The sequence below is a fragment of the Salmo salar genome, chromosome 01, assembly GCF_965601325.2.
Source record: "Salmo salar chromosome 01, fSalSal1, whole genome shotgun sequence".
NCBI lineage: Eukaryota > Metazoa > Chordata > Actinopteri > Salmoniformes > Salmonidae > Salmo > Salmo salar.
Genome location: NC_138291.1, coordinates 34,457,012 through 34,475,863, shown reverse-complemented (window position 1 = coordinate 34,475,863; position 18,852 = coordinate 34,457,012). Strand labels below are relative to the sequence as shown.

At 43.4% G+C, this 18,852-nt stretch overlaps 1 protein-coding gene across 2 annotated transcripts in view; it reads right to left on the bottom strand.

Moving 5' to 3' along the window:
- Positions 1–725: 725 nt before the first annotated feature.
- Positions 726–18,852, bottom strand: part of cdin1 (CDAN1 interacting nuclease 1) — a 79,415-nt gene continuing 61,288 nt past the window's right edge. For both annotated transcript variants that reach the window (XM_014193760.3, XM_014193769.3), the window contains exon 12: positions 726–1,017. In XM_014193760.3, the coding sequence (XP_014049235.2) occupies positions 861–1,017 (157 nt within the window). In that variant the 3' untranslated portion in view covers positions 726–860. The remainder of the gene's footprint in view (positions 1,018–18,852) is intronic.

Genomic DNA, 18,852 nt, shown 5'->3' with positions numbered 1-18,852 from the left:
GAAGTCTACACTACACTGCTGTGGCTCTGAGACCATCTGTGAACTTGTACTTGTGTCTCGCACAGGACATATTGGACTGTGCTTTGTGCGAGTGCCTGTTCGTAAACTTGGATAATAACATTTCATAATTCATCTTAAATAATTACAGTGATGAGTGCATTCCATATGGTTTTCAATTACAAACAGGACTGAACCTAAAGTCCATAAGTCAATAGCTAAATATTTAAGACAGATAGACATAAAAGATACAGATGTTTAGATTTATAAACCTGTTTGACCAGGACAATGTTTTCCTATCAACGTGACATATCATAACAAAGACAACATCCTCAATACCAGAGGGCAAGAGGTCAGAGAAAAGTCCCAAGCCAATCAGAAGGGATCTGTTTGCCCCCTACAGAGTGACAGAGGGCAGTGAGTGACGTAAAAGGTAGATAGACATCCTCCCTCACCCCCATTTCCACCAAACCCCACCTCCCTTATCTGCCTATGGAGAGCAGAGGAACGAGTGACGAGGTCCAGGGCCCACTGTGTGATAAGGGCATGTCCTGTCCTCTTCCAGGGGCCTCCGGGGCCACGGTGGGGGCCACAGGCTGACCAGCACCAGGACAAACTCCAAGCCTTGTTTTCACACCAAGGTATGAGCCTGACCCTGGCTGGCTGGCTGACAAAGAGAAAGAATGGGATAGGAGGGGATGGAAGGAGGTTCATCTAGAGTTCAGAGCAGATATTTGCCAGTAGTCTCGCGCCGCAGGAAAGCTAAATTGCTTCCGTATCCACGTATCCACCTCTGCGATACCCTTCCTTAACCCCACCTCTCCCCCTGCCATCTCCTCTCCCTCCCCTTGCTCAGGCCAGTGTCAGCCAGTCAGTGAGTCAGTCGTGGCTGGGGTGGTCCCGTGGCAGAGGGTCACAATGTCAGACGGGAAGCAGTCTTTGAGCAGTATGCCTCTGTCTCTCTGGCTGTCCAGCTCACCAATGAAACCATGCCAGTAGATGACCAGTCCTGGACCAAACCTATGGAGTGGGAGAAGACAGAAAGACATTAACGTTGATGTCATCAAACTGTCGGGCAAGGCATTCATCAACAGAACAGAGACAACATAGTGAGATACTGAAGAAGCTTCCAGATAGTTTCCCACCCAAATCCCATATGCTTATGGCTGTTTACTTTGGATTTTGGGAGGATGACAGTGACAGTGAATTAGAGAGTGAGCGAGAGAGAAGGAGGGAAAGAGAGAGAGAGAGAGAGATTGATTGAGATATACAGAGGAGATAAGCTCTTTGAGGTGCACTCCTTTGATCCCTGTCCAGGAAACTTGTGCTGAATCAAACAAAAAGCTGCCGGTGCGATAAGATCCCACTGACACAGTGATATACACACCGGATCACCTTACAATGGCACTGAAATAACAATAATCATAGTAGCAACAAAGCCCCAGCTAGCCCTAGAAACCTCTCTGTCATCAGAAGGCTCCTATACAGTGCCCAGTGCCCAGAGAGAGTTCAACTAAGAGGCTAAGTGAACTGCCCCGCTAAAACAGTGCATCGGTCTGTGATAGCTAGGCTAACTAGCTAAGCTAGTCCAGCAGCGTCCAGCTGTTTCATTCACATGCTTCACTCTCCAGGCCGACACAGACAGACGGCCACTTTGGCTAGGCTCCCAGTGCTGTTCCAAAGCACTACGAATAATGACGACTCGCCAAGCAGCCGCGGAAAAGTCAAGTTCAGACAATATTCAAATGTACTTTTTTTTTTTCACCCCACCTCTTTCTGTCAGGCTCTCGTCGCAGCTTTGTGTTTTATTGGCCCCATCACCTATCCTGAGCCCCATTGAAAAGGCTCGGAAGCAATTAAAATGGCAGTGTGGCTGGAGAAGCATTGCGCTATTTCACTGCTTCTCCCTGACGTGATAAATCATCTTCCAAGCTATTTATTACACCCCAAAGATCTGCCAGTGGCCCCCTATGTGTAGTGCAGATCATACCTATTCTTTGAACTCTAGCTGCCATGCATAAAGTCATGTCACAGTTGAACTTTCAGGTTCGGGAGAGCAGCCCCCTTTGCGCACAAAAACAGATTGGGAGCGAACAGTGAAGTAAGGCAATCTGGTTTCTGACACTCTATCCTCAGACAGTAAAGGGTGTTTTGGGGTCTCTGAAGACGTCTCTGAAGAGCCAGACAGGAAGCTGCCCAAAGGGGCTGCAGAGAGTGAACCAGGAAGTTCAGCCCAAAGGCAGAGTTCATAAAACCTTCATAACCTTGGAAGGTTCCGCGATCAATCATCAAATCACAGCCTATTAAAAGTAACAACCCCAACCAACACCATAGAAGGATAGGAACACTAATGCTCAGAATAGTAGCGACTGTAAGTTATGTGCTTGGTGATGCTGTATAGGTGTGATTATAAATAACCGTCTCGTTGACCTCTGACCTGTGTGTGACAACAAGACATCTTAGCGATGCAAATAACCACAACAGAGCTCTCCAGTGTGGACATTTTACACGCACACGCGCCTAAATATTTTTGCCGTGCGACCTGGGCTTCACATTTTCACCGGGGTTCTACATTTCTTTATGTGCGCCTAAATTTTTCAACGTAAGCACACACACACGTGCTCATTGTAAAAAAAAGGTCAGCGTAGACCACTGCACAACCTGCAGCGGTCGTCAGGTGTCATGACATCACTCTATAGTTACATTTACACTTTCAAGGAATGCATGTAAGATATATTCTTGGTCAACCAACTGACACACATAAAGCATGTACACACATGTACATAGACACATACATGTACACACGTAGGCCTACACACTCCCTCTTCCTGTACCAGCCCCTAAAAGCAGTACACTCCCGCACCCCCGTCCTGCATTCCCTGTTTTACAGTGTGTGATTTACGACCCTGTATCTGTGAGCAAACCAACGGGCCAAAGCTAACAGCCCCAGAGAAAGCCCACAGATGTAAACTGCAAGTTCACCGCAAAGTCACACACATAGCTCAGCCTATTCACTCTACACAGGGCAGGCTCAGACCTCCTTTTCCCCTCATATTCCAACCAGCCACGGCACGGGCAGCACCACAACTCTCTTTATGGAAATGTTATGGAATCAAAACCTAAACATTTATATTAGATGACTGTGAAGAAGGGGTTACGCTCCTCTTTCCTGTACTGTATGTACTCATCGCTTGGGGAGGGGGGCAGGGAGAAGAGGGGGGAACGGTTCGTAGAGAGGGGAGAGGCAACCTTCTGAAAAGGTTAAAACTGTACGTCAACAGATAACGCATACAGCGGTGTACGATACATCACAGACATGGATTGTCAGGGGAGGCCAGGCACAAATTGAAACAAGCTAAATTATAAGCACGGGGGAACAAAATGGGTTTTGACTACTACTCGGAATTAATAAGAGTCAATACTAGTGGAGGACGTTAAAGTAAAATCCCAGAGCAAGGCCTAGCTCTAGAACAATACTACTGGTGCTGACAGAGGATAGGTGGTGAGGTAAGCAAAGGGTCAAGGGTCGTAACATAGGGTCGAGGTTAAGCAAGTAAGGTTGGGGACCACAAACGATGGGGCCCAAGTATTTTCAATGGACAAAGTAAAAAATAAACACAAACTCTTGTAAAGCTCAATGTATAAACCTCCTCTAAAGGAGTATGGCAATAAATTATAAACCTCCTCTAAAGGAGTATGGCAATAAATTATAAACCTCCTCTAAAGGAGTATGGCAATAAATTATAAACCTCCTCTAAAGGAGTATGGCAATAAATTATAAACCTCCTCTAAAGGAGTATGGCAATAAATGATAAATCTCCTCTAAAGGAGTATGGTAATGAATTATAAACCTCCTCTAAAGGAGTATGGCAATAAATGATATACCTCCTCTAAAGGAGTATGGCAATAAATTATAAACCTCCTCTAAAGGAGTATGGCAATAAATTATAAACCTCCTCTAAAGGAGTATGGCAATAAATTATAAACCTCCTCTAAAGGAGTATGGCAATAAATTATAGACCTCCTCTAAAGGAGTATGGCAATAAATTATAAACCTCCTCTAAAGGAGTATGGCAATAAATTGATAAACCTCCTCTAAAGGAGTATGGCAATAAATTATAAACCTCCTCTAAAGTAGTATGGTAATGAATTATAAACCTCCTCTAAAGGAGTATGGCAATAAATGATAAACCTCCTCTAAAGGAGTATGGCAATAAATTATAAACCTCCTCTAAAGGAGTATGGCAATAAATGATAAACCTCCTCTAAAGGAGTATGGTAATGAATTATAAACCTCCTCTAAAGGAGTATGGCAATAAATGATAAACCTCCTCTAAAGGAGTATGGCAATAAATTATAAACCTCCTCTAAAGGAGTATGGCAATAAATGATAAACCTCCTCTAAAGGAGTATGGTAATGAATTATAAACCTCCTCTAAAGGAGTATGGCAATAAATGATATACCTCCTCTAAAGGAGTATGGCAATAAATTATAAACCTCCCCTAGAGGAGTATGGCAATAAATTATAAACCTCCTCTAAAGGAGTATGGTAATGCCTTATAAACCTCCTCTAAAGGAGTATGGTAATGAATTATAAACCTCCTCTAAAGGAGTATGGTAATGCCTTATAATACTCCTCTAAAGGAGTATGGTAATGAATTATAAACCTCCTCTAAAGGAGTATGGTAATGCATTATAAACCTCCTCTAAAGGAGTATGGTAATGCATTATAAACCTCCTCTAAAGGAGTATGGTAATGAATTATAAACCTCCCCTAAAGGAGTATGGTAATGAATTATAAACCTCCCCTAAAGGAGTATGGTAATGAATTATAAACCTCCCCTAAAGGAGTATGGTAATGAATTATAAGCCTCCTCTAAAGGAGTATGGTAATGCCTTATAATACTCCTCTAAAGGAGTATGGTAATGCATTATAAACATCCTCTAAAGGAGTATGGTAATGAATTATAAACCTCCCCTAAAGGAGTATGGTAATGAATTATAAACCTCCCCGAAAGGAGTATGGTAATGAATTATAAACCTCCTCTAAAGGAGTATGGTAATGCATTATAAACCTCCTCTAAAGGAGTATGGTAATGCATTATAAACCTCCTCTAAAGGAGTATGGTAATGCATTATAAACCTCCTCTAAAGGAGTATGGTAATGCATTATAAACCTCCTCTAAAGGAGTATGGTAATGAATTATAAGCCTCCTCTAAAAGAGTATGGTAATGAATTATAAACCTCCTCTAAAGGAGTATGGTAATGCATTATAAACCTCCTCTAAAGGAGTATGGTAATGCATTATAAACCTCCTCTAAAGGAGTATGGTAATGAATTATAAGCCTCCTCTAAAGGAGTATGGTAATGCATTATAAACCTCCTCTAAAGGAGTATGGTAATGAATTATAAACCTCCTCTAAAGGAGTATGGTAATGCCTTATAAACCTCCTCTAAAGGAGTATGGTAATGAATTATAAAACTCCCCTAAAGGAGTATGGTAATGAATTATAAGCCTCCTCTAAAGGAGTATGGTAATGCCTTATAATACTCCTCTAAAGGAGTATGGTAATGCATTATAAACATCCCCTAAAGGAGTATGGTAATGAATTATAAACCTCCCCTAAAGGAGTATGGTAATGAATTATAAGCCTCCTCTAAAGGAGTATGGTAATGCATTATAAACCTCCTCTAAAGAAGTATGGTAATGCATTATAAACCTCCTCTAAAGGAGTATGGTAATGCATTATAAACCTCCTCTAAAGGAGTATGGTAATGAATTATAAGCCTCCTCTAAAAGAGTATGGTAATGCATTATAAACCTCCTCTAAAGGAGTATGGTAATGCATTATAAACCTCCTCTAAAGGAGTATGGTAATGCATTATAAACCTCCTCTAAAGGAGTATGGTAATGCATTATAAACCTCCTCTAAAGGAGTATGGTAATGAATTATAAGCCTCCTCTAAAGGAGTATGGTAATGAATTATAAGCCTCCTCTAAAGGAGTATGGTAATGCATTATAAACCTCCTCTAAAGGAGTATGGTAATGCCTTATAAACCTCCTCTAAAGGAGTATGGTAATGCCTTATAAACCTCCTCTAAAGGAGTATGGTAATGAATTATAAAACTCCCCTAAAGGAGTATGGTAATGCCTTATAAGCCTCCTCTAAAGGAGTATGGTAATGCCTTATAATACTCCTCTAAAGGAGTATGGTAATGCATTATAAACATCCTCTAAAGGAGTATGGTAATGCATTATAAACATCCCCTAAAGGAGTATGGTAATGAATTATAAACCTCCCCTAAAGGAGTATGGTAATGCATTATAAACCTCCTCTAAAGGAGTATGGTAATGCATTATAAACCTCCTCTAAAGAAGTATGGTAATGCATTATAAACCTCCTCTAAAGGAGTATGGTAATGCATTATAAACCTCCTCTAAAGGAGTATGGTAATGAATTATAAGCCTCCTCTAAAAGAGTATGGTAATGAATTATAAACCTCCTCTAAAGGAGTATGGTAATGCATTATAAACCTCCTCTAAAGGAGTATGGTAATGCATTATAAACCTCCTCTAAAGGAGTATGGTAATGCATTATAAACCTCCTCTAAAGGAGTATGGTAATGAATTATAAGCCTCCTCTAAAGGAGTATGGTAATGAATTATAAGCCTCCTCTAAAGGAGTATGGTAATGCATTATAAACCTCCTCTAAAGGAGTATGGTAATGCCTTATAAACCTCCTCTAAAGGAGTATGGTAATGCCTTATAAACCTCCTCTAAAGGAGTATGGTAATGCATTATAAGCCTCCTCTAAAGGAGTATGGTAATGCATTATAAACCTCCTCTAAAGGAGTATGGTAATGAATTATAAACCTCCTCTAAAAGAGTATGGTAATGAATTATAAGCCTCCTCTAAAGGAGTATGGTAATGCATTATAAACCTCCTCTAAAGGAGTATGGTAATGCATTATAAACCTCCTCTAAAGGAGTATGGTAATGCATTATAAACCTCCTTTAAAGGAGTATGGTAATGAATTATAAACCTCCTCTAAAGGAGTATGGTAATGCATTATAAACCGAGTCGAGGCTCCAGTTTCTGTAATTGCGGCTTATTATGGGGGCTGCCTCTCTCCTTAACCTAGCGGATGCGTATTATCCGCCGCTCAGGGGAAAGTCGGCGATCTTCCAATAAACACCTAACTGCATAACGAGTTTGTGAAATTGTTTGTGAAATGTAGCTAATTTCAGCGAGTGGGGACACTTGGCTTGACAAGTCAGGATGGGCGGAGATTGGGAATGCCAGGCGCACTGTCTGTCGTTAGCGCTAACGAGCGGGTGGTGTTGGTTCTCTCTGAAAGCAGGTGCCATGCTGCTTAGAACGGCAGCTTAATGAGAGCACAGCACTTAGGAACAAAAAAGATGCAAATAGAGGTGTACAGAGAGTAGTATTAGTGCTGCTGCCACACACACACACACACACACACACACACACACACACACACACACAATTGTAGCGTAATTAATTGACTAATTGCAGCCCTCCACATGTCAGTTTCAACCTCTCCACAGTAGTTCTAATGGAAAGTTATAAAAATGTTTTATTTTATTTCTTAGTAGCACCACAGTACACTCTGTGAATGTCCCTGGATGTCAGCGAGCAAGGCCTATATTTCAGGCTTTAACATTCCAAAAAGAAACAAAGGTCAAGGTTCATTTGACGTGTCAAGAATAGTGAGGTGGTTCTCTGATAAATCTGCGCAAGAAAACACGTTGATTCGACACTATTTGGTTTATAAATTACCACCTCAATGTAACTGAAATGAAGACAAAATTACCCCCGACTTTACCATACTTTCCCCTCATTCTACATTACCAACCAAACCGTTTCAACAAATGGCCCTGAAATGATTCAGATAGCATAAGTCCCTACATGACGGTGAACCTTACAGGTTTGAGGTCTCCACACAAAGACGTCTTTGTTGGCCGGTCCATACATCAGGTCGCAAGGTAAACTGGTAAAGGCACAGCCAAACATGAGCTAAGTCAGGGGGATTCTTTTCTTTCTCTCTCCCTTGAAATACAGGTCTGGAACACGCTCAAGTTGGAGAGTGACTGAGTAAAAGACAGAGTGAATGGGATGAATAGAGGTAGAGAAAGAGGGGGGAAAAGAGAAGGGAGACAGACAGAGAGAGAGAGAGAGAGAGAGAGAGGGGTGTGTGTATGTGTGAGAGATGACCAAACCAGCCTTTACAGCCATGGTCAGTTGTGGCTGTGGGTGGCTGATTAATAGGTGTTTATTTATAGGGCATGAATTGGGTGGTGGTGGAGGGGGAACTCTAGGTCTGTAAGCCAGCCGATATAGCCTCATTGAGAACCCTGCATGTCTGTACATACTGCCTGCACATTTCAATCGCCCAGGTTGGAGGCCTGCCTGCGTTAGTCAGCCCAATGATAACAGCACCGCTCTGATAATAAGGGCTCTTTCGCCAGCCCATCCACAAACAGGATATTTAAATGGCTGATTCGGCCCAAAGAGATGGCCTCCAACGAAGCAGGCAGTAAATAAGCAACCCCCCCATGTGTTGCTGCCCGACTGTTCATAAATAACACAAGGTGAACAAAACAGCCAACCAACAGGCTGGTTATTAACATCACTGCAACAACAAATATATAACCCACATCACCACCTCTTCTCTCTCCTCCTCCTCCCTCCTTCATGGTTCTGGAAACATTCAATTCTGCTCAGGTATGTCAAATAAAAATATCAAGGGGCCAGAGCCAACCATCAGCCTCCAAATCGCCGTAATTAAGGTGGAATACAGGGCAATACAAAATAAAACAACTCGCCCCACAGTTATTATGCCTTTCTCCCCTCCTGTCGATGGGGTTTGGAAATGGGACGTGACGCCAGGGATTTTTGTTGTTGTTGGGATGCTTAAGTACAAACTGTAAAAAATGAATACAAAAAAACTTAAAGTATGTGAAATGATTATGGACCTATATCTTTATTTATAATATTATCTTTGATAACTAACAATCCCCAAAATAAAAGCTAGACAGTCAGTGGAATTGAAATATGATATGATTTATTTTGTTATTAAGTTTGAGCAAAAGAACACAGCATTAGAATTGCATGAAATTAAAACAGCAACGGTTTCTCTCAGCTCCATGGCTTAATGTGTAGAATTGCAGGAAATTTACTTTAAAACTGCAAAAATGTATAATCTAAGCTCCATGGAGAACATCTGAGAATTGCAGAAAATTGTCCTGAAAATGCTAAAATTATTATTTATAAAAAAAAATACTAAAATAAAAACACCAAGACTGGGGCACCACACCCACCACCTAAGCCTCTTTTTGGTTCTTATGCCTCTATAACTGTTCGTGGTGGAGAGGGGGATGGATGGAAGGGGCGTTTATGCCAATAGGAGCGAGGGAGATTAGAGGCGATTATGGAGTTTTATCAGGAAACCTCTGTGACCCTGAGAGTAGGACTTGCCCTGCGCCCTCTAACCTTGCCGGTCATTGGTCAAGGCTCTGCTCATGTCGTATAGCATGAAACACAAGAAATTGGCTAAGAAACAGCCGACCCAACCCCATAAACAACCATGTACTGTTAGCATGCTAATCATATGACCTTAGAACCCCAAATCCCTTCCCATAATCCCATGCTCCGACAGCAAGGATCCCACTTCTGACAGCAAAAACAGTCATGACCTTATATTGCCCTACACAAATCTAGACCCACTATCTGCTTCAACTTTAGAACCCTTCTTTATCCTCTCACACTATCACCCTTCACAACCCTAACGCCTTCCAAAAACTACCACTTACAGCCCCCATGTCACCCCTCACAACCCTAACGCCTTCCTAAAACTACCACTTACAGCCCCCATATCACCCCTCACAACCCTAACGCCTTCCAAAAACTACCACTTACAGCCCCCATATCACCCCTCACAACCCTAACGCCTTCCTAAAACTACCACTTACAGCCCCCATATCACCCCTCACAACCCTAACGCCTTCCTAAAACTACCACTTACAGCCCCCATATCACCCCTCACAACCCTAACGCCTTCCTAAAACTACCACTTACAGCCCCCATATCACCCTTCACAACCCTAACGCCTTCCAAAAACTACCACTTACAGCCCCCATATCACCCCTCACAACCCTAACGCCTTCCTAAAACTACCACTTACAGCCCCCATATCACCCCTCACAACCCTAACGCCTTCCTAAAACTACCACTTACAGCCCCCATATCACCCCTCACAACCCTAACGCCTTCCTAAAAGGATCCCACTTCTGACACTAACTACCATCTTTTAATCTTATCACCCTCTACAACCCTATAAAGCCTATCGAGCAGCTGTACTGATAACCTGGTTAATACATGGAGGGTAGCGAAGCTCGTCTCCAGCCGAATCGGGATGTTATAATTGTATCAAACTACTAAAGCTCATTACCCTGCTCTGGTGTACTAATCACTTGACCTCTATGGGTGAGAGTGGGACTGAGACATGTAATAAGCAGCAGGCCTGGCCTGTCTGTGATAACTGAGATGGAGGGACAGATTTAGACTCATCTAATAAGGCTGACACGATGCTAGCTGGGGAGAAGTGGACGATCATAATGATGATGACTCTATCAGGTTCATTAATGGATACAACAGGATATATATCTGCCTGTGGTTGAGAACCCGAATGAACACTATGAAATATGTGCAAAACGAACGCATATACAAATGAAGTCGGAAGTTTACATACGCTTAGGTTGGAGTCATTAAAACTCATTTTTCAACCAATCCACAAATTTCGGTTAGGACATCTACTTTGTGCATGACAAGTATTTTTTCCAACAATTGTTAACAGACAGATTATTTCACTTATAATTCACTGTATCACAATTCCAGTGGGTCAGACGTTTACATACACTAAGTTGACTGTGCCTTTAAACAGCTTGGAAAATTCCAGAAAATTATGTCACGGCTTTAGAAGCTTCTGATAGGCTAATTGACATAATTTGAGTCAATTGGAGGTGTACCTGTGGATGTATTTCAAGGCCTACCTTCAAACTCAGTGCCTCTTTGCTTGACATCAAGGGAAAATCAAAAGAAATCACGCAAGACCTCAGAAAAAGAATTGTAGGCCTCCACAAGTCTGGTTCATCCTTGGGAGCAATTTCCAAACGCCTGAAGGTACCACGTTCATCTGTACAAACAATAGTACGCAAGTATAAACACCATGGGACCACGGAGCTGTCGTGCCGCTCAGGAAGGAGGTGCGTTCTGTCTCTTAGAGATGAACGTACTTTGGTGCGAAAAGTGCAAATCAATCCCAGAACAACAGCAAAGGACCTTGTGAAGATGCTGGAGGAATCAGGTACAAAAGTATCTATATTCACAGTAAAAATAGTCCTATATCGACATAACCTGAAAGGCCGCTCAGCAAGGAAGAAGCCACTGCTCCAAAACCGCCATAAAAAAAGCCAGACTACGGTTTGCAACTGCACATGGGGGAAAAGATCGTACAAAAATAGAACTGTTTGGCCATAATGACCATCGTTATGTTTGGAGGAAAAAGGGGGAGTCTTGCAAGCCGAAGAACACCATCCCAACCGTGAAGCACAGGGGTGACAGCATCATGTTGTGGGGGTGCTTTGTTGCAGGAGGGACTGATGCACTTCACAAAATAGATGGCATCATGAGGAAAGAAAATTATGTGGATATATTGAAGCAACATCTCAAGACATCAGTCAGGAAGTTAAAGCTTGGTCATAAATGGGTCTTCCAAATGGACAATGACCCCAAGCATACTTCCAAAGTTGTGGCAAAATGGCTTAAGGACAACAAAGTCAAGGTATTGGAGTGGCCATCACAAAGCCCTGACCTCAATCCCATAGAAAATGTGTGGGCAGAAGTGAAAAAGTGTGTGTGAGCAAGGAGGCCTACAAACCTGACTCAGTTACACCAGCTCTGTCAGGAGGAATGGGCCAAAATTCACCCAACTTATTGTGGGAAGCTTGTGGAAGGCTACCTGAAACGTTTGACCCAAGTGAAGGGAGTAGTACACAGCGTTGTACGAGATCTTCAATTTCTTGGCAATTTCTTGCATGGAATAGCCTTCACTTCTCAGAATAAGAATAGACTGACGAGTTTCAGAAGAAAGTTATTTGTTTCTGGACATTTTGAGCCTGTAAATCAAACCCACAAATGCTGAAGCTCAACAAGTCTAAATACTGCCCCCTAACCTGTTGGGGCTAGGGGGCAGTATTTGCACGGCCGGATAAAAAACGTACCCGATTTAATCTGGTTACTACTCCTGCCCAGTAACTAGAATATGCATATAATTATTGGCTTTGGATAGAAAACACCCTAAAGTTTCTAAAACTGTTTGAATGGTGTCTGTGAGTATAACAGAACTCATTTGGCAGGCCAAAACCCTGAGAAGATTCCTTACAGGAAGTGGCCTGTCTGACAATTTTTTGCCCTCCTTGATCATCTCTAACAAATACAGGGGATCTCTGCGCATGACGTGACACTTCCTACGGCTCCCATGGGCTCTCAGAAGGCCGGGAAAAAGCTGAACGATCGTAATTCCATCCCCAGGCTGAAACACATTAGCGCGTTTGGCAAGTGGCTCTATCAGAGGGCCATTAGACTGAGGCTCGTGCATCGAGGGGATACGCCATGCGTTTTACTTTCACTCTCTTTGTAATAAAAGGACGATTCCCTGTCGGAATATTATCGCTTTTCTACGAGAAAAATTGACGTAAAAATTGATTTTAAACAGCGGTTGACATGCTTCGACGTACGGCAATGGAATACTTTGAATTTTATTGTCAGGAATTGCGCCAAGCGCGCGACACTTCTTTACTATTTCGGATAGTGTCTGGAACGCACGAACAAAACGCCGCTATTCGGATATAACGATGGATTATTTTGGACCAAACCAACATTTGTTATTGAAGTAGACGTCCTGGGTGTGCATTCTGACGAAGACAGCAAAAGGTAATGACATTTTTATAATAGTAAATATGACTTATGGTGAGTGCTAAACTTGCCGGGTGTCTAAATAGCGAGCCCGTGATGCCTGGGCTATGTACTTAGAATATTGCAAAATGTGCTTTCACCGAAAAGCTATTTTAAAATCGGACATATCGAGTGCATAGAGGAGGTCTGTATCTATAATTCTTAAAATAATTGTTATGCTTTTTGTGAACGTTTATCGTGAGTAATTTAGTAAAATGTTAGCGAATTCCCCGTAAGTTTGCGGGGGGTATGCTAGTTCTGAACGTCACATGCTAATGTAAAAAGCTGGTTTTTGATATAAATATGAACTTGATTGAACAAAACATGCATGTATTGTATAACATAATGTCCTAGGGTTGTCATCTGATGAAGATCATCAAAGGTGAGTGCTGCATTTAGCTGTCTTCTGGGTTTTGGTGACATTATATGCTGGCTTGAAAAATGGGTGTCTGATTATTTCTGGCTTGGTACTCTGCTGACATAATCTAATGTTTTGCTTTCGTTGTAAAGCCTTTTTGAAATCGGACAGTGTGGTTAGATTAACGAGAGTCTTATCTTTAAATGGCTGTAAAATAGTCATATGTTTGAGAAATTGAAGTAATAGGATTTTGAAGATTTTGAAAATCGCGCCACAGGCTGGCAGTGGCTGTTACGTAGGTGGGACGAATTCGTCCCGCCGGTCCCATAGAGGTTAATGCAGGGAAACTAAAATCCGTTTTACCAAATTTCTATCAGCATGTTAAATGTGCAACCAGAGGAAAAAGAACTCTGGACCACCTATACTCCACACAGAGAGATGCATACAAAGCTCTCCCTCGCAAATCTGACCATAATTCTATCCTCCTGATTCCTGCTTACAAGTAAATATTAAAGCAGGAAGCACCAGTGATTAGATCAATAAAAAAGTGGTCAGATGAAGCAGATGCTAAGCTACAGGACTGTTTTGCTAGCACAGACTGGAATAAATTCCGGGATTCCTCCGACGACATTGAGGAGTACACCACATCAGTCTTCGGCTTCATCATTAAGTGCATAGATGCCGTTGTCCCCACAGTGACCATATGTACATACCCCAACCAAAATCCATGGATTACAGGCAGCATCCGCACTGAGCTAAAGCTGCCGCTTTCAAGGAGAGGGAACCCGGAAGCATATAAGAAATCCCGCTATGCCCTCCGACGAACCATCAAACAGGGAAAGCGTCAATACAGGACTAAGATCGAATCGTACTACACCGACTCTGACGCTCGTCGGATGTGGCAGGGCTTGCAAACCATTACAGACTACAAAGGGAAGCACAGCCGAGAACTGCCCGGTGACACGAGCCTACCAGACAAGCTAAAATTACTTCAATGCTCGCTTCGAGGAAAATAACACTGAAACATGCATCAGAGCACCAGCTGTTCCAGAAGACTGTGTGATCACGCTCTCCGTAGCTGATGTGAGTAAGACCTTTAAACAGGTCAACACTCACAAGGCCGCAAGGCCAGACGGATTACCAGGCGGTGTACTGCGAGCATGCGCAGACCAACTGGCAAGTGTCTTCACTGACATTTTCAACCTCTCCCTGTCCGAGTCTATAATACAAACATGTTTTAAGCAGACCACTATAGTTCCTGTGTCCAAGAATACTAAGGTAACCTGCCTAAATGACTACCAACCCGTAGCACTCACGTCTGTAGCCATGAAGTGCCTTGAAATGCTGGTCATGGCTCACATCAACACCATCATCCCAGAAACCCTAGACCCACTCCCTAGACCCACTCCAAACCCTAGGGTCCCGTGTGGCTCAGTTGGTAGAGCATGGTGTTTGCAACGCCAGGATTGTGGGTTCGATTTCCATGGGGGACCAGTACGGAGAATTTTTTTAATGAAATGTATGCATTCACTACTGTAAGTCGCTCTGGATAAGAGCGTCTGCTAAATGACTAAAATGTAAATGTCAATTTGCATATTGCCCCAACAGATCCACAGAAGATACAATCTCCATTGCACTCCACACGGCCCTTTCCCACCTGGAACACCTACGTGAGAATGGAACACCTACGTGAGAATGCTATTCATTGACTACTGCTCAGCGTTCAACACTATAGTGCCCTCAAAGCTCATCAATAGGCTAAGGACCCTGGGACTAAACACCTCGCTCTGCAACTGGATCCTGGACTTCCTGACGGGCCGCCCCCAGGTGGTAAGGGTAGGTAACAACACATCCACCACGCTGATACTCAACACAGGGGCCCCTCAGGGGTGCGTGCTCAGTCCCCTCCTCTACTCCCTGTTCACTCATGACTGCAAGGCCAGGCACGACTCCAACACCATCATTAAATTTGCTGATGACAACAGTGGTAGGCCTGATCACCGACAATTACGAAACAGCCTATAGGGAGGTCAGAGACCTGGCCGTGTGGTGCCAGGACAACAACCTCTCCCTCAACGTGATCAAGACTAAGGAGATGATTGTGGACTACAGGAACAGGAGCGCCGAGCACGCCCCCATTCTCATTGACGGGGCTGCAGTGGAGCAGGTTGAGAGCTTCAAGTTCCTTGGTGTCCACATCACCAACAAACTAACATGATCCAAGCACACCAAGACAGTCATGAAGAGGGCACAACAAAACCTATTCCCCCTCAAGAGACTGAAAAGATTTGGGTCCCGAGATCTTCAAAAGGTTCTACAGCTGCACCATCGAGAGCATCCTGACAGGTTGCATCACTGCCTGGTATGGCAACTGCTCGGCCTCCGACCGCAAGGCATTACAGAGGGTAGTGCGTACGGCCCAGTACATCACTGGGGCCAAGCTTCCTGCCATCCAGGACCTCTATACCAGGCAGTGTCAGAGGAAGGCCCTAAAAATTGTCAAAGACTCCAGCCACCCTAGTCATAGACTGTTCTCTCCACTACCACACGGCAAGCAGTACTGGAGCCCCAAGTCTAGGTCCAAGAGGCTTCTAAACAGCTTCTGCCCCCAAGCCATAAGACTCCTGAACATCTAGTCAAATGGCTACCCAGACTATTTGCAGTGCCCCCCCCCCTCTTCACGCCACTGCTACTCTCGGTTGTCATATATGCATAGTCACTTTAATAAACTCTACCCACATGTACATACTTCCTCATATAACCGGTGCCCCCGCACATTGACGATGTATCGGTACCCCCCTGTATATAGTCTCGCTATTGTTATTTCACTGCTGCTCTTTAATTAATTGTTACTTTTATCTCTTATTCTTATCTGTATTTTTTGAAACTGCATTGTTGGTTAGGGGCTCGTAAGTAAGCATTTCACTGAAAGGTCTACAACTGTTGTATTCGGCGCATGTGGCTAATAAAATGCAGACGAGAGTGTCAGGGGGATACACGTTCCTTTAACCAGTTATTGTGAACTCCCAGAAGCCCCGGCTAATAATTACCACCAGTCTCTGGGGAAACCCAGTCAAAGGGCGTCCATTTTGTGTCCGCACTGCTCCGGCACGGCACCAGGCCCAGGCCCTAATCCTGCCCTTAACCCTGCCTGCTAATGTGTTTTCAATTTGGGATGAGCCCCCTCTACAGCCACGGCCCTAATCAACAACAGTTTGGACTGTAACCCAATCGGGCCCTGCTGGGGTGCAAGGAGTATATACAAGTGTGTTTCAGAGGGTGTACAGGTCGTGTGTGTCTGAGGTCATATGACTGTGTGTGAACTTGCATGTGTGTGTGTGTCCTCTACCTCCCACTAATCTGCAGAGATAAACATCCAGCACACACACACAGCCACCATGGTCTAGCCCTGGTCTGGTCTCAGAAGGCCTGACCTGACCTTATGCTGCTGATAGGCTTGTAGCACACTTTAGGAACTCAAAGACAAATCACACACATGGAATGGATCTATCCGACTCAGCCTCACCACGCCACTCACTCAGCTCACTCAGTTTGCTTTGGACGTTTGCATTTCCTGCCGGTGAAACAATATGCACAATACACAGAGCTTAAGCCCTCTGTCAGAGCAGGATCAAGGTAAGCGTGACACATATTCAATCCCCCTCTACTGCTTTAATGAAGGCTGAATCAATAGCAGGGCATACAGGGAGGTGTGAATGTTTGTTGTCTGGAGGCCCCGAGGCCTTTCCATCTCAGAGGCGGCCAACCCAAATTTAGAGTGCAGCCCTCCTAGATTCTCCCTGGGAGAAACCAGGCCTGGCTTTTGTCCAAGTCAGCACCTTTGGAAGTCGCGTTACCACTACTAAATCAACATGTCAGCACTCAGCCATCTGAACTTCTCCTTCTAGCCCCTATTGCTTCCAGCTACACACACACCTAATGAGCTGGTGCTGCGAGCAAGCCCCTTTCTACGACAAAAAAAAGAGTAGAGAGAAAATAAAAAGTTGACTGTTTCTTGGACAGATGTAGACTAGAGTGGTATCATCCATCCACTGCTTGACAGTAAGCTTGGGAACGTGGTCTAGTCTGGAGTTAGCAGTTAGTATGGTGGCTCTGTGCAGAATCTGGGACAAGCTTGGGTTGGGGTGCCTGGGTATTTAGAGTGGACGATGCAGGGCGAAATGTCCACAGAAAGTGGTCTGCTTCCTCAGCACTTTGTTTACATTCCTGTAAGGTACTTGTAGCCCCGGGGAGAGGAAGCCAAGAAGGCTACACGTTGCTGGGTCTCTCCAGCGGCAGCACCTGAACATGTGGTTGGCGCACGCACGCACGCACACAACACAAAAAGTACTCCGATATCAGTGGCTTAGCTAAATCAACTATTTACCTTGAATGATAACATGATCCATATTATCTACAGTAACAAAAGTTGAAATATTACAAAGACGACATATTCCTAGAGTACATAACTTAATTACACTGAAGAAGAAAAGTAAGAACGAAACATGTAAAGTGTTGGTCCGAAGTTTCATGAGCTGAGATAAAAAGATCCCAGAAAATGTCCATACACACAAAAATATTATTTCTCTAAACTTTTGTGCACACATTTGTTTACATTTTTCTTAGTGAGCATTTCTACTTTGCCAAGATAATCCAGCCACCTGACAGGTGTGGCATATCAATAAACTGATTAACCAGCATGATCATTACAATAAAAAGGCCTAAAATGTGCAGTTTAGTTACACAACACAATGCCATAGATGTCTCAAGTTTTGAGGGAGCGTGCAATTGGCATGCTGACTGTAGGAATGTCCACCAGAGCTGTTGCCAGAAAAGTGGTTGTTCATTTCTCTACCATAAGCCGCCTCCAACCGGTCTCACAACCGCAGACTACATGTACGGCGTCGTATGGGCGAGCGGCTTGCTGATGTCAACGTTGTGAACAGAGTGCACCATGGTGGCGGTGGGGTTATGGTATGGGCAGGCATAAGCTGCCAACAAACACAATTGCATTTTATCAATGGCAATCTGAATGCACAGAGATACTGTGACAACAACCTGAGGCCCATTTTTTTAAAAGGTATCTGTGACCAACAGATGCATATATGTATTCCCAGTCATGTGAAATCCATAGATTAGGACCTAATGAATGTAATCCAATTGACTGATTTCCTTATACGTATGAACTGTAACTTAGTTGAATCTTTCATGTTGCATGTTGCGTTTATAGTTTTGTTCAGTATAAATACATATATGTTCATGTCCACTTTGTAACAGGATGGTGGTCACTCCATGTGGGTTAACTTTGAGCCAGTTGGATTTGAGGTCATCAGTAGAGCAGGGAACTGCCAGGGACCTCACTATATGATATTATCACGATACTTATGTACTGATACGATATGTATTGCATTTCTCACAATTCTATATGTATTAAGATATGATACTGTGATTTTACT